At 36.0% G+C, this 13,295-nt stretch overlaps 1 protein-coding gene across 3 annotated transcripts in view; it reads left to right on the top strand.

Annotated features, from left to right (window-relative positions):
• The window catches only part of DPP10 (dipeptidyl peptidase like 10), a 520,390-nt gene that overhangs the window by 461,781 nt on the left and 45,314 nt on the right, over window positions 1-13,295 (top strand). For all 3 annotated transcript variants that reach the window (XM_050711702.1, XM_050711701.1, XM_035556057.2), the window contains one exon: window positions 11,076-11,196. In XM_050711702.1, the coding sequence (XP_050567659.1) occupies window positions 11,076-11,196 (121 nt within the window). The remainder of the gene's footprint in view (window positions 1-11,075; window positions 11,197-13,295) is intronic.

The following is a 13,295-nucleotide window of genomic DNA, read 5'->3' as shown; positions in this document are numbered from 1 at the left end:
CCATTTTTTTTTTCATTTTTGATTCTGTTATGGATTGATCAGTCAAGGCATAACTGAAGAATTAAAGAGATGAGTCAAAATAACAGAGATCATTTTAAAAAAATTCCTGGTAAGGTCTGATTATGATTTTATTGTAAGTCTTCAGGAGCAACCCAGTGACATTTCTGACCCTGCTCCTCTGTGTTGGTTCATTACTCAGAAGCTCTCAGTGAATATGAGCAACAAGGAGTGTGAGTTCCTGAGCATGCATAGTTTATAAATAAGTCTGTTATACTCATCAATTACACAGACAAAGACCAAAGGGCTAAGCAGACCAATCTCTCAAGACATTTGCAGTCAGTGTAGTTCTCAAGACAGCTCCATGGGGAGGAAGCAGACCATCAGTTTGCGGGCAAGGCGGTATTATTGTAATCTTCTGTGCAATCAAAAAGATTTATAAGATAGTTTTTTTTTGTGTAGGTCCTAGGTTAGATATTGTATGTGAAATTATTTATGTAATATATAGCACAATGTTTGCACTCATGAGTAAGTTATCATGGGATTAGTCAGGGTGTGAATTTAGTGGACATCATACTCCAGTATCATTGGAAAGGCAATGTAGTTAACATGCCTCAGAACAAAACAGGGCAATGCTTTCTCATTTTTATTGGAAAACAAGGACATAAACATCAAAATTATCATGGAGTTAGTAATACTCTCTGAATTCAAGCCCTGGTTCATTCCATGACAGTAGTAACTAATCTTGTAGCTACATTATGAGTGCATCCTTGGTATTGTTTACAGTAGATTTATTTAGATAGTTTATAACAATTAAATATAATAGCCGTGTAGATAGTTTGCAGTTGTTCAGAAATGATTGTGCTAACATATTACTGTGATGCAGTGGCATTAATCTAGACAGCAGAAAAGTTGTGCTTCAGTGTTCTATTCTTCATGCCATGTATAGCAGCTTGATTATTACAAAAATAAAATTAACATATTGCAAGTGACACAAGGGGAAAAAAAAAGAGAAAAGATTGCATGCGACATTGGGTTGTACATGTTTTGAGGTCTCCATGTTCCATACTGATCAACAGCCACTGCCTCTCTGCCTTGATTACAACAAAATCAAAAGGTTTGAAAGCTTCCCCTGAGAAAATTCCTGCCTAGGTCAATCATAATCTTTAGAAAATTGGTACCTTTAAGACTGAATATAGTTATTATTGCTTACAATTATAATCATTTTGTTATTAACTATTATTTGTTTTCTGCCTCACTTGCAATGCATCTGATGATTTTGAAACAGATGATATGAGGGTAGATTTTTGCCTACTGCTACACTTTTCTTAGATGATTGTACCTCCTGTGCCTTGTATCTGTATAATTTAATGGATCGTAGTGCACATGGAACAGTGGGGTAAGAGTTGGAGGAAGTCAGAGCTGAACTGCTCAGAAAATTTTATACTGGTATAGATTGTCCTGCAAAAAAAAAAAAAAATACAATCTTCAGAGGGGAGATCAGAGCTATTCTGCACTACTGGAGATGTTCAAAGCAGCTGTACTGCAAAATGTATCAGCCATTATAGCCTGCAACTCCTATTCATGGTAGCTCACAATCTAAATAGTCTAAAATGTAGGGAAAAGAGATATAAGATAAAGCTACTTTGCAATACAATTCCATAAAAACTTCCCTGAAATTGTCTAGTAGCATACGTGATCTCGACAGAAATTTATAAGTTGTGGAAAAGGATATGGCAAAAAGTCTGTATAATAGTAACTAAGTCACTAGTGAATACTCTATAACCATCTAAAATTCACACTTATGAAAGCTTTATAAGCCAATTTCCTTTTTTTATATTATCCAAAATATAGTAATTCTCTTTGGTTCTGATATGTCTGCATAACTTGTAAGAAGGACATTAACAGAATAATCAATCATACCAGTGAAATTTATTAAGTCTGTTTTGGGTAACAGTCCTACCTTGCATTTTATTTGCTTCTCAAATACTCAAATAAATGTGTGTGAGTGTGTTTGAGTTAATTTCCATTGAGCTTCTTACACAATTTAATACCATGGTTAAGAATGGCAGCTACTAACATTTTACCTTGCTGGTTTTCCAACATGTGCAAAATATCGCTGGAAATCTTTTTGTTTGTTTGTTTGTTTGTTATTTTGTATACACTGGAACCCAATTTCACATGTATGGAATGGTAAATCAACACCTAACTTGCTCTAACCAAGTATACCCATGTATAGAATATTGTCTCAGGCAGAGTGGTGGTGTGTCTATCATGCTTACCATGCCAGCAGCCCATGAGCAGTTTCAGTCACCCTGTGCCACCACTTTATTCAGTAAAATTATGTTGAAGATTGAAATTATTGGAAAAAAGATTGGAATTATTCAAGTCTCAAGCTGTAGGAAGAAACAAGCAAAATGGCTTCATAACACCAGCTTATCACAGAAAACAGGAAAAGCCTCTCCTTTCCTGCAACAAAATAGAGACCTGAAGTGTTTCTGTGGCTCACTGCAGCATGTGCCCTATGGCTCTTCTATGGCTCTTGGCCGTAGAGGAGTTTTGATATAGACCAAGAGGTTTGAATTGCCACCATGGAGCTTCTAACTGGATATAAGAAACAACTCTTCCTGTATATGTCTATATGGTCAGTTCTTCTGGATGATTTTAGAAAGTATTTTCTTACCAAAATGAACTTTTTCTCCTGTGAGTGGAAGAAAGAAAATAGCAGTTATACTATTGTTGCATCAGCACACAGAACACGTAATCTTAAGGACACCTTCTTCTTCAGTGGAAAGCTGCTTCAACTAAATGAGATTTTGCCAAGGGAAAAGGGCAGAAAGGCGTACTTGTGTTCTGTAATGGTGGGTATAAGAATGGTCTGGCAATCCCGATTTAAGTCTGTAAGTCCCAGGGGTATAGTAAGTGAAATCATAGATGGCAAGAAAACATTTGTTTGTTCAGTTTGGACCTGAATAAGAGAACAGACATTACACTGTGACTAAAAATAACACAATCAGTGTCTCTGAATGAAAAAATGCATGTATCAGGACTTTGGAGGATGTTAAACAGTAGAGAAGATGCCAAGCCAGGTCTTTATCTACAACAATAATTCAATGACAGCTGCTTTGCAATATAATTTTTAATTGGTAAAAATGAATTGTAAGTTTCTGAAGTGGAGCTATTTGTATGATTTTTCAGATCTGTGAACACAAAAGTGGTAACAAATATGTTAGGGAATTAAATGAAAACCAAACTTGCTATCTTGACAACAAGTGTTGAAAAACTGCAACCAAATGCATTCTGTGTGGATGCAAGTTTGATTTCAATTTCTTCCTGTCCCAAGCTAGTTCAAATATTATTTACTTATCAAGGGAATTTCAAAGATCTGCATTTCCCATAACTGCAGGCAAAACGACTGTAGGAATTGAACCACATTTGTGCGTGTGTGTAAAAATTACATAAAAATCATTTTTAAATGAATGATTTGATGTAAGATACCACTTATATATTTGTTCATTTAAGATCACTTGCTTGTTTTCAACTTTGTGTATGGGGCAGTGTGTTCAGGAAACTGTGTGTATGTATGTGTGTATATATATATATGTATGGTCGTGCGGTATGAAGACTGCTAAACAGTTTTGATTGATCTATTTAGCTTTAAGCTAATTTCTCCTCATAACATTTATGTATGAGTACACACTGTACTGATCTTTGACTGAAGGTTATAACCGCTTGTTAACTGCTGTTTAAATTGACTATATCAAAGCCATTTAATCTGTGCTTGCAGATTGCACTCCTTTAGCTGTGTCCTATATAACAAAACAAGTTATTGTCATTTCCCCGTTGCTGTGTGTTTTGTCTCACTGCGTGTTCCAACATAAACTCAGGATGAGGAGAAATACAGCTGCTGTCTGTGTTGTGGGACCTTCTGGCTCTTCCCAGTATGAGGTTGAACTGTGAAACAGTCAGTGCTGTGCCAGCTTAGTAGTGCCTGGAATTGGAGAAGTCATGGTTTGATCTCTGAAGAGCAAACCAAACTAAAAAACAAAATTGCTGATCAACTAAGAAAGTAACTTTTTGACTTTTTTCTATATAGTGTATAGGTGATATTATTTGTATTATCAGTTATTAGCAAGAAAACACATTTCATCTAGAAATTTTACTGACTATCTAACTAAGGAGAGTTGTATTTGGCCATGGTTAATGTGTGGTAAGACAGGAGACGGAACAAATGGTGAGAGGCAAGCCCAGATGGAAAAACATCTTGAAGCTTTTGAAGAATTAATTATCCAACTAATTAGCTGGCAGTCTCACAAGAAGAAGGGATGGAATTTTGCCTTGTGCTTAGGAATTGAAGAGGTCTGATAGATTGTATGCTGAGATGTAGCTATCAGCTGTGATTGTGGTGGAGTCATTTGGTTAGCCAGACTACCTACAGGAATCCTTAGGACTGTATTTGTTACTGTGTCAGTAAAAATACCCTTCTGCAAAGAGCAAAAAGTGCAATTGAGTCCTCTATTATGTAGAGTGTTGGGCTCTGAAGACACTTGTGGTAGTCCAAAGACTGATGAACTATGTTTCCTTGCCAAGGTCACACAGGAATATGGCTGCCTGAAGATGCTTTAGGTCTTTCTTCTGCTTCATTTGTTAGTTATTAGTGACTTCAGCTATCATTTCACATCAGGTAACGTAGAAACATTAGATTGGGGATGTGCAAACTTGCATCCTGTAGGTCCACTGTACTTTGTCCTGACTTGTAGACTGTGGCCACACCACACTAAGAAGTGTGACACAGGCCAAGGCCATGGATGTGGTACAGAGTTGGGGGGAGTTGTTTCAGCTTGTGTGAAGTGTGTCATGAATGAGTATAGTTGCTTCTAGACCCAAGATGGGTCCCTTTTGTATTGGGTAACAGCAATGAAAATACATTATACCCGTAAGGTTAATGTCTGTGTAATCTATTTTAAGAAGCTCTTGCATGGCAAGCTACCTTATCATGTTTATATACAATAAGTTTATCATTGCGTGTGTTAGAGAAAGGACTAATGCTAGGTTGTTAGGTCTACCTCCTTAACCTCAATTTTGGGAGGCATTTTTCCTCTGCTAGTTTAGTAGCTTTTCTCTGTGAGCAAGACTAATGCCTGATTCCAGGGAAGGAGATAAGTTTTGTCAGCCAGGGCTGCAGTTCTGAGATATGTTTCTCTTCCAACGTGAAGAAAATGGCTTTTGCTTTTAACTACGAATCTGAACTCTGGTGTCTGGATGAATTTCTAGGACACATGCAAATACCTGAGAGTGACTCTGTCTCAGCTGCCAGGGCTAACCATCTGCTGGCAGCTTTTGGTGTAGGAGCTGCTCCCCCTTGCAGAGCTCAAAGCCTTGCTCCACTCACTGCTTTTGTGCAGAGTAAGTGATCGCACAGCAGCCTCCACAAAGCTCTGGGCAAGCTGCTGCTGAAGCCCAAATGGTGAGTGAAAAGCTTGTCCTGCCACTGATATGCTACTGTGGAGTCAGGGGAGTGATAGAGTGTGGATAAGCCTGGGCAGAAAGCTTCAATGGAGCACCTAATGGGAAAAGTGTTTTTTTTTTTTTTTTTTTTTTTTTTTTTAATGTAATTTACCAGCTTTTCTCTGCCTGGAGTGTTTGAAAGGATTAAAGACACACAGGGTCTCTCCAGGTGTTGGCACTGGGTTTGCCATTCAGTTGGGTGATTGGATGTCCCTGTGTTTTCACAGCTGTCTGCCATCTGGAACTAGCTGCTTGGACTGGGTGCTCCACTTAAGACCTCAGCCTGAAATTAAATCACGCAATTGTGAAACATGTGGCGAACAGCAAATAACTGTTTTTGAAGAAATTAATTTAGATGAAGGTTTATGAAAGAATAGTTTAGAGGCTGTCAAATGTGGAAGAAGGGGAAGGATTAGTGCCATAGGTAGAACATCAAAGCAAGCAGAGCCTCTAATTCTTCACAGTCAGTAGAAATAAATATGATCATTATCAAGAATTAATCTCTCACTAATCCAAAATATTCTTGCGGATATTTTTCATTAATTGGAAAACAGTTATTGAAATAAATATAGAAACGCTTTTTTTTTTTTTTTTTTTTTTTGACATTAGTGTGATTAGCTATGAAAAATCTCTAAAAAAACAAAGTCCTGTAATTTTGAAGACCATAGATTTTTATATTTATTCCCATTTACAGCATTATTAGTTGAGGGTCTTAAATAAAAAATAATTTGAAATAGTTTAAAAATACTTGGGAAGTACTTGGTGAAGAGAGGAGGTTTAAAAAAAAAAAAGTGTGATAATAATTTCTGTCTAATATAGCATAGCCTGGTTCCACTTTGTGCCTTTTTCAATTTATTTTCTTATCGTCATGCCTAAAAGCTGTGAAAGCATTTTGGGCACAAAGCCACTGATGTATTCATGAGAGTACCTGTCTGGTACACGCTTAGCAACTCCTCCTTTTAGTAATGTTGGAAGATTCAGTAGTTGCAGTCAACATTTTAGCACTTATGATGTAGTAATTAGACTCAAGTGTATACTAAGAAAAGCCATTTTACTTTTACTTGCTCCCAGGTCTGACTGGAGATAGCCTAACAAGGGAAATATTTGGTTTGGGACATTGCTCAAAACACCGTGTACAAAATGATGAAGTATGTGAAGTCCCTAGCCTCGAAACATTTGGGCACATGGTTAGTTTTACTTCCTGGAGTCAGGATATTAGGCACATGTATTTGCTAGATTCTGGTCCAAGAATATATATGTATATATAATATATAGTTTGATCATGAAGCCTTATCACAGTGTTGTGATTTGCTATGTACATTGCAGTATTTGAGAATTTAAGTCTCTGTTGTAGGACAAGTACTAGTTTCAGTTCTTTTCCAGTTTGTTGCTTTCTCCTTCACTCAATTTTAACAGCTGAACTTGGGGAAGATGCCTCATAAATTCAAGCTCCTGTATATTGCCATACTGCAACTAATCAGCAGCCAGAGCTGCCTCCTAAAAATAAAAATTTATACCTAGTCTCTGTGTTTTGAAGGAAAAGCTTGAAAACATTCTAATGCAACATAAAGTAGAGCTGTAAGGAGTTTTCTACAGATATTGTTTTCACCAGAAAGTATTGAGTTTAAATTGAGAAAGTAAGAATTAAGAAAGTAAGAAGTAATTGAGAAGTCTAAAACGTATGAACTAAAAAAAAAAAAAAAAAAAAAAAAAAAAAAACCACAAACAAAACAGAACTTCGGTGTTTTACGGGCAGGGGAGAGTTTGACAATACTGTTTAAAGACTTCCTCTCCTTCCAGGCTCTAATGTAGATTTTTTTGCACAATTCAGATGATGAATACTTCCATTTCTACTCTTAGTTTTTGGACTCAGGACAATCAACATAAAATAAAATCAGTGACCTGGCAAAGCCATAACTGTTATACACTTGCTTCTCCTTGTGGCTGTTTCAGAAGGACATAGATCCAAGATGCTTGTCTGTTGGTCAGTGTTGGGTGTTCAAAGCAAGCAAGATATGTTCACGTCTTATGAACAAAATTAATTTCAAGTAGTGATACATTACAATTTCAGTGTTTCTAGAGTTATATATGACATACCGTATAAATATGGTTGGACTTGACGATCATTGTGGATTCCTTCCAACTTAGATATTCTATGAATTATACTGGGAATTACTTTACAAAAGTAATTCCCAGTAAGTGTGCCTTTTCACAGCGTCTTAGTTGGCTGCATTGCTCTGGCGGTAATGTAAAATGGGGGATTGGTTTTCATGGCTATGAAAAGTCTCTTTAAATACTTGTTCTTAATGAATCCATAGCTTGGATCTGCAGACAGCAAAGCAAAGAGCCTTGTAGGCCACTACTAGTAGCCTTCACTGTAATGTTGTCACTCCTATTACAACTCCGCTGCCTGTTTTGCTGCACTAACACAAACTGACAATTTAACTCCGAGTCCTTGTTTCCAAGTGGTGAAGGATATAAATAATTACAGATGAGTGCTTTGACATGGTCAGTTGACATGGTCAGGAATGGAGGCGAATGCAGGCCTGACTTCAGGGGTTAGTCAGAGCTTTTGTAGGCTATGTGCATGCAGCCATTCCTGCCAGTACAAGTTGTACAATTTGTAGGCTTTAGGTGGAAAATGGCACCTCCTGAAATATAACAAATATTCAAATTACAGATGAGATTGACTACCCATAATGGTGAGTCTTTCTAAGATGTTTTTACAACCTCAAGCATGGGCATATTGATCTTTCAAAATGCTACAGGCAGTGCAGAATGGTACTTGCCAGTGCACCAACCCTAAATCATTGATACGGATTTACATGATGTTTAGTTATGTAGAGATTGTATTTCATAAAATGTTTTGCAAAGGGAATATAAATTCATCATTTTTAATGTAAAATGCAAGTAAGCGATGAGCCTGAGGATTGCTAGGGAGAGAGCCGCTGGAGGGTTTGGAGTTTCTAAAGAACTTTAAAATGTTCTAATCCATATATTTAAGAAAAAAAAAGTTTTTGGGGTAGCTTTCAAAATTGAAAGAACATGTGCTACAAGTGAATTATAGAATTGATTGAAGATGGAGACAGAGTCATTTTATGAAATGAGTGGGAAATAAACATGAGGAAACCAACAATCAGTGGCAAAACAGTCAGTATTCCTTCTGAGATATTTACTTATCTGAAATATGTCAAATGTAATTAGCAATGCCTGCTAACTAGCAATGACAGGATTAAAACCTTTACATGGTTCAGTCATAAAGCAAATAGTTCTTAATCCTGTACTTTGACTGACAATGATGGCTTTAAATGAAAGTTTTTCAATGCAGAAACTAGACGCTACAAGTATGTTCACCATTAAAAATATAAATGGCCTGAAAAGGTGGGGGAGAATAAAAAATTATGCTTCTGATCTTCAAAAATTGATTAGATTGAGCTCACTAGTTAAAGAAGCTGAAATAAAATCATTTGATCAGGTCAGCCTTTTTTAATCTTCTGAAAACAATTGCTTATATAAGAAGAGATTGTCAGCTGTAAGAAATCGCTCCTTACTGAGCAGTGGCCAATATAGTGGTTTCTATTACTTACACTATCTGTAATTTAGTTTGATATGAATATTTTTAGTTCACTTAAATAGCAAGTGCTTGGCTAAATTATTTTATTTTCAGAGGCTAAGCAATTAATCATGCCTTGTTATTACTTGTATTTGTTCCTTTTATCTCGGGAAAACAAAACAAAACATTTTTACTGTGGAAATATACATTGGCAAGAAGTATTTGTCAATATTATTACAAAAGTCTGTTATTTCCGGAGTTCTCTAATCCTTGTTTTCTCTTGGCATTAATGCGGCATCATATGTCAACTTCCCATAAATTCTCAACTATACCAAATATTGTTTATTAAACTATAAATGTAACTCCTGGTCAGTACAGTTTAGATTATTCAAACTGGATCAACTATTTTTACTTCGGTTTTGAACTCACTGCAGAGTTTTGAATTTCTGACAAAAAATCGTCCCAAGTCACCCTTGATTCGCAGGAATTTTGAAAATTATTGCATCACTCATGGGATGAAAAAAAAAAAATCAGCTTTCTGGCTGTATGCCAGAAATCATGAAGTGGCTACTATTAAATATCAAGAAATGCCATTAGTTTGGGGACTCAAATGGAAATCTATTTCAGATGGTTCTTTAGAAGAGGCAAGAATAGCAGTAATAACGATAATAATACTTAACTCTCTGGTTAGTGTTTTCCCGTAAGTCGTTTATCATTGAAGTATGAGAGGAAAATAAACAACTAGGCTTTTAAAATGTTCTTTGGTGTAAATAAGTTTACTTAATATTAGCTGTCCCTGAGACTCCATATGTCAGTATACGTTGATGAAATCATGGTACAAGAAATTTGTATTGTGTGTTGCTTCTCTTGTGCTGCTAGCTGCATTTTCTAAGCATGAATCAGGTTTGGTGTGTAATATGGGTATTAGGTTGATTCCACGGTTAAGCTCTGCATATGTGGCCATTGTAATTTCACAGTAAAGCAAAAAAAAAAAAAAAAAAAAGTCTAAAAGCCTGAAGCCCTGACATGATTCTAGCTGAAAGAAGAATCTAGTCACAACACAGGAAACCAGGAAACTGAGGAATCAAAAGGTTTGCTAGCTGATAGGAGAAAGGTGGTGATACAGCTGAGTGTGCAATTCATCTGAGTATGCAGAATTACCATGTAATAAACCATCCTTCATCACTGCATTATTCTTTTTGAGAAAATCATTGACTTTTTTTGTCATCCTTATGTTCCTTCCTAGTCATACCTTCCTTTTATCTTTCTCTTATTGCACTTCATTGTGAAGCTTAGAGTTTAGTCTCAAAAAATGAGTAAACTTGAAACCCAGGTTAGTAGGGGAAGAAGAGACAAGGCTGAGAAATATCAATGAGTGAGAAAAGGACATCTATTCTGTCACTTGCAGGAAAAAAGAGGAGGAGTCTGCACTTCAAAGTAAAGTGTATTTTTGTAGCACAATTGAGGTAAAACATTTGTGTATCACAGTCAGAAGCTGTGTCAGGAAGTTGAGAAAAGTTAACAGCAGTGTGCAATTTATTTTTGATTTTTTTCAGTAAGTTTCCACACCATGATCTGGTGCAACTTAACATTTATGATGTATGTATTGTGCTGCATATACTTGCAGAACTGTGTCTAATTTCATGGCTAGAAAGACAGAAGATTTTATTAGATAAACTAGAATTAATGGAAAATTTCTTTATCTATTCAGCTGTTATACAACTTGCCTCCTGTATGATTCTGAGGAATGTAATAATGTTTCTTAAAGTTAATAAAAACATTTCAACTGGGAAAACAATTTCAAAGGAAGAATTTTGCCTCGCATAACTATTAAAAGTTTTCTTAGTTTGTCCAAATTGATAATAAAAGGAAACACGAAGTCAAAGTCAGAGGAAACTCATGATGAATTATTCTGTAGTCTGTTCTGAGCCTGAGGAAATTGTGTATTGCTTGCTGAACATTAATTTATATCTACCAAAATGTTCTTTTTTCTCTCCATGCCTCTTACCCCATCCAGATTTATATTTTTGAAAATAACATCTACTATCAGCCTGATGTAAAGAGTAGTTCATTGCGCCTGACATCTTCGGGAAAAGAAGGAATTATTTTTAATGGAATTGCAGACTGGTTATATGAAGGTAAGATGGACAAATATTTAATTTTTATTAAAACAGATGAGAGGTTCTTGTACAGACCCTACAGGACAAATCCATTCATTTCAGAAAATTGTGTTTTATGTAGAGGTTTGCAGGGCAGAGTGTTTTTTACAAATGGTGGCATGCAGTATAGCAAGGCACTTCAGTGGGATGCTCAGAAATGATCTGTCCATACCTCTTAGCACCTCAGTAGTTATGAGCAGATAGCTCACATAGGCAGTTTTGAAAACCTCTGTCCAAGTAAGCTCTGAAATTAGAATGGTAATTTGCATTCCTTAGTCACATAAATGCCTGTGTCTGATAATTACCTGCTTCCAAGCTTTTGGTGGTTTTGTTGTCTGTTTTATTTTTTTAATGAATGTTTTAGAAATGTTTTAATGTGTTGGTGCATTTCAAAATGTAAAGACAAAAAGAACCTTTGGAGTAGAAGATAATTTTGTATGCTCTTCATTTTTTTCAAATCTAACACAACTGCATACAAATTGAAGAATTTAAGTCTATGTAGTCATTGACATAATATATCTTTTTTTTTTTTTATAAAACAAAGTAAACTTAGTAAGAATGGATGCAACAGAATAACTTTGGGCCCAATTCTGTAAACATTTGGGGGCACCTTTTCAGGAGAGGGTAGCCTGTCTTTTCTGTTCTCCTTTAGGTGGAGGATGGAGCTGCCATGAATGGCATATTGCTGATCATTATACAGCTCTAGTCCATAGAACAAAATGTAATATGGGACTCTTTAAAAAATATTCCTCCCTGGTCTGCAAAGGAGCAAAAAGATATGAGGAGGATAATTCAGGCTGGAAGGGACCACAGAAGTTTACCAGATGCAACTGCTTGGTTCTGGTATTTGCCAGGCCTTTTATTCAAGCTGTCTGGAAGGTATGCAGTAAATCCCATCTGAGAATTATATGGAAAGAAGTTTAAGACTTATTTTAGTGGAAGAAATTTGGGTTTTATACAGTTTGGATCTCTCCATTGGTAAGATCTACATCTAAGAACTAAATAGAAACAAAACTAATATTTTATTTGACACGCCAATATGATGCACTTTTTAATTTCAGTTTACCTATATATTTCAGAAACATCATCTAAAGGAGGTTGTTGTAGATTTTTTGGTAACTTTATTTGTTTTAAAGATAAATGAAGCTGTTGATAAAATAAATGACTTTTCCTTTAAACTGCAAACATTTCATGAGGAACAGAAAAAGAAAATGGGGGAACAAAGAATGGAAAGAAGAGCAGCTAGCTCAATAGTGGTGATGATGCTTGTCTGAGTTATACTCCTGCTGCTTCTCTGTGTGCGCCCACCCTTCATACAGATGTATTTTATTAATTAATTTTGCGGAGTGAAAGGCTTTAAAACTTCACAGAACTTCTTCAGCTGACAAGAAAACATAGACCTCTTCACATGTACTTTGGTTCATTTTTACCTGTGAACATAGGCAGTGAGATGTAGGTCTCATACCTGGCTGATATTCAGCAAGGCCACAAGCTTGCTGATATTCACAATTCATTCTCTGCTGGTCTTCTGTGTAAAGGGCTTTACTTATTGAGTCAGGGAGCAGAGAAGCATGACCCAGAATATATGGCTTTGAAGATAGGTCCCAGCTTAATTACAACTAACCCTAGATATGTCAACCCATTCAGACACTTCAAACCTTTCAGGATCTGATTTGCATCTTGGAGAGTCTCTACTGACATTTTAAGTAGTTTTTGTAGGCTCTTAAATTAGGTATGGTGCCAGACCTCTGATCTGGTTAGTACATTATTCTCAATTACCTTTCCAGCCAAATTCTTAAAATCTGAATACAAAATGCTCACAAAAAAAAAAAAAAGTTAAAATATCAAACACATTGCAAAAACATCCAAGTCTTTTCACAAACAGAAGACAGAAGACCTGCACAGGGTGATTTGGAGTTGGTTGGGAGCTGCTGTATTAGAATCCCAGCAGTTTGGGTGCTGATTTATGGCTTTTCTCTTTCATTTCTTCTTAATATGAAGTACAATGGCAATAAATGTAAGAAAACAGTGCATGACATTTTAAAGAATGACTTTAATTTGGCAGTCAAATACAGTTT

Source organism: Cygnus atratus, chromosome 6 (assembly GCF_013377495.2).
Source record: "Cygnus atratus isolate AKBS03 ecotype Queensland, Australia chromosome 6, CAtr_DNAZoo_HiC_assembly, whole genome shotgun sequence".
NCBI classification, from domain to species: Eukaryota; Metazoa; Chordata; class Aves; order Anseriformes; family Anatidae; genus Cygnus; species Cygnus atratus.
Note: the sequence above shows the minus strand (reverse complement) of the source record. Positions and strands in the feature narration are given on the sequence as shown.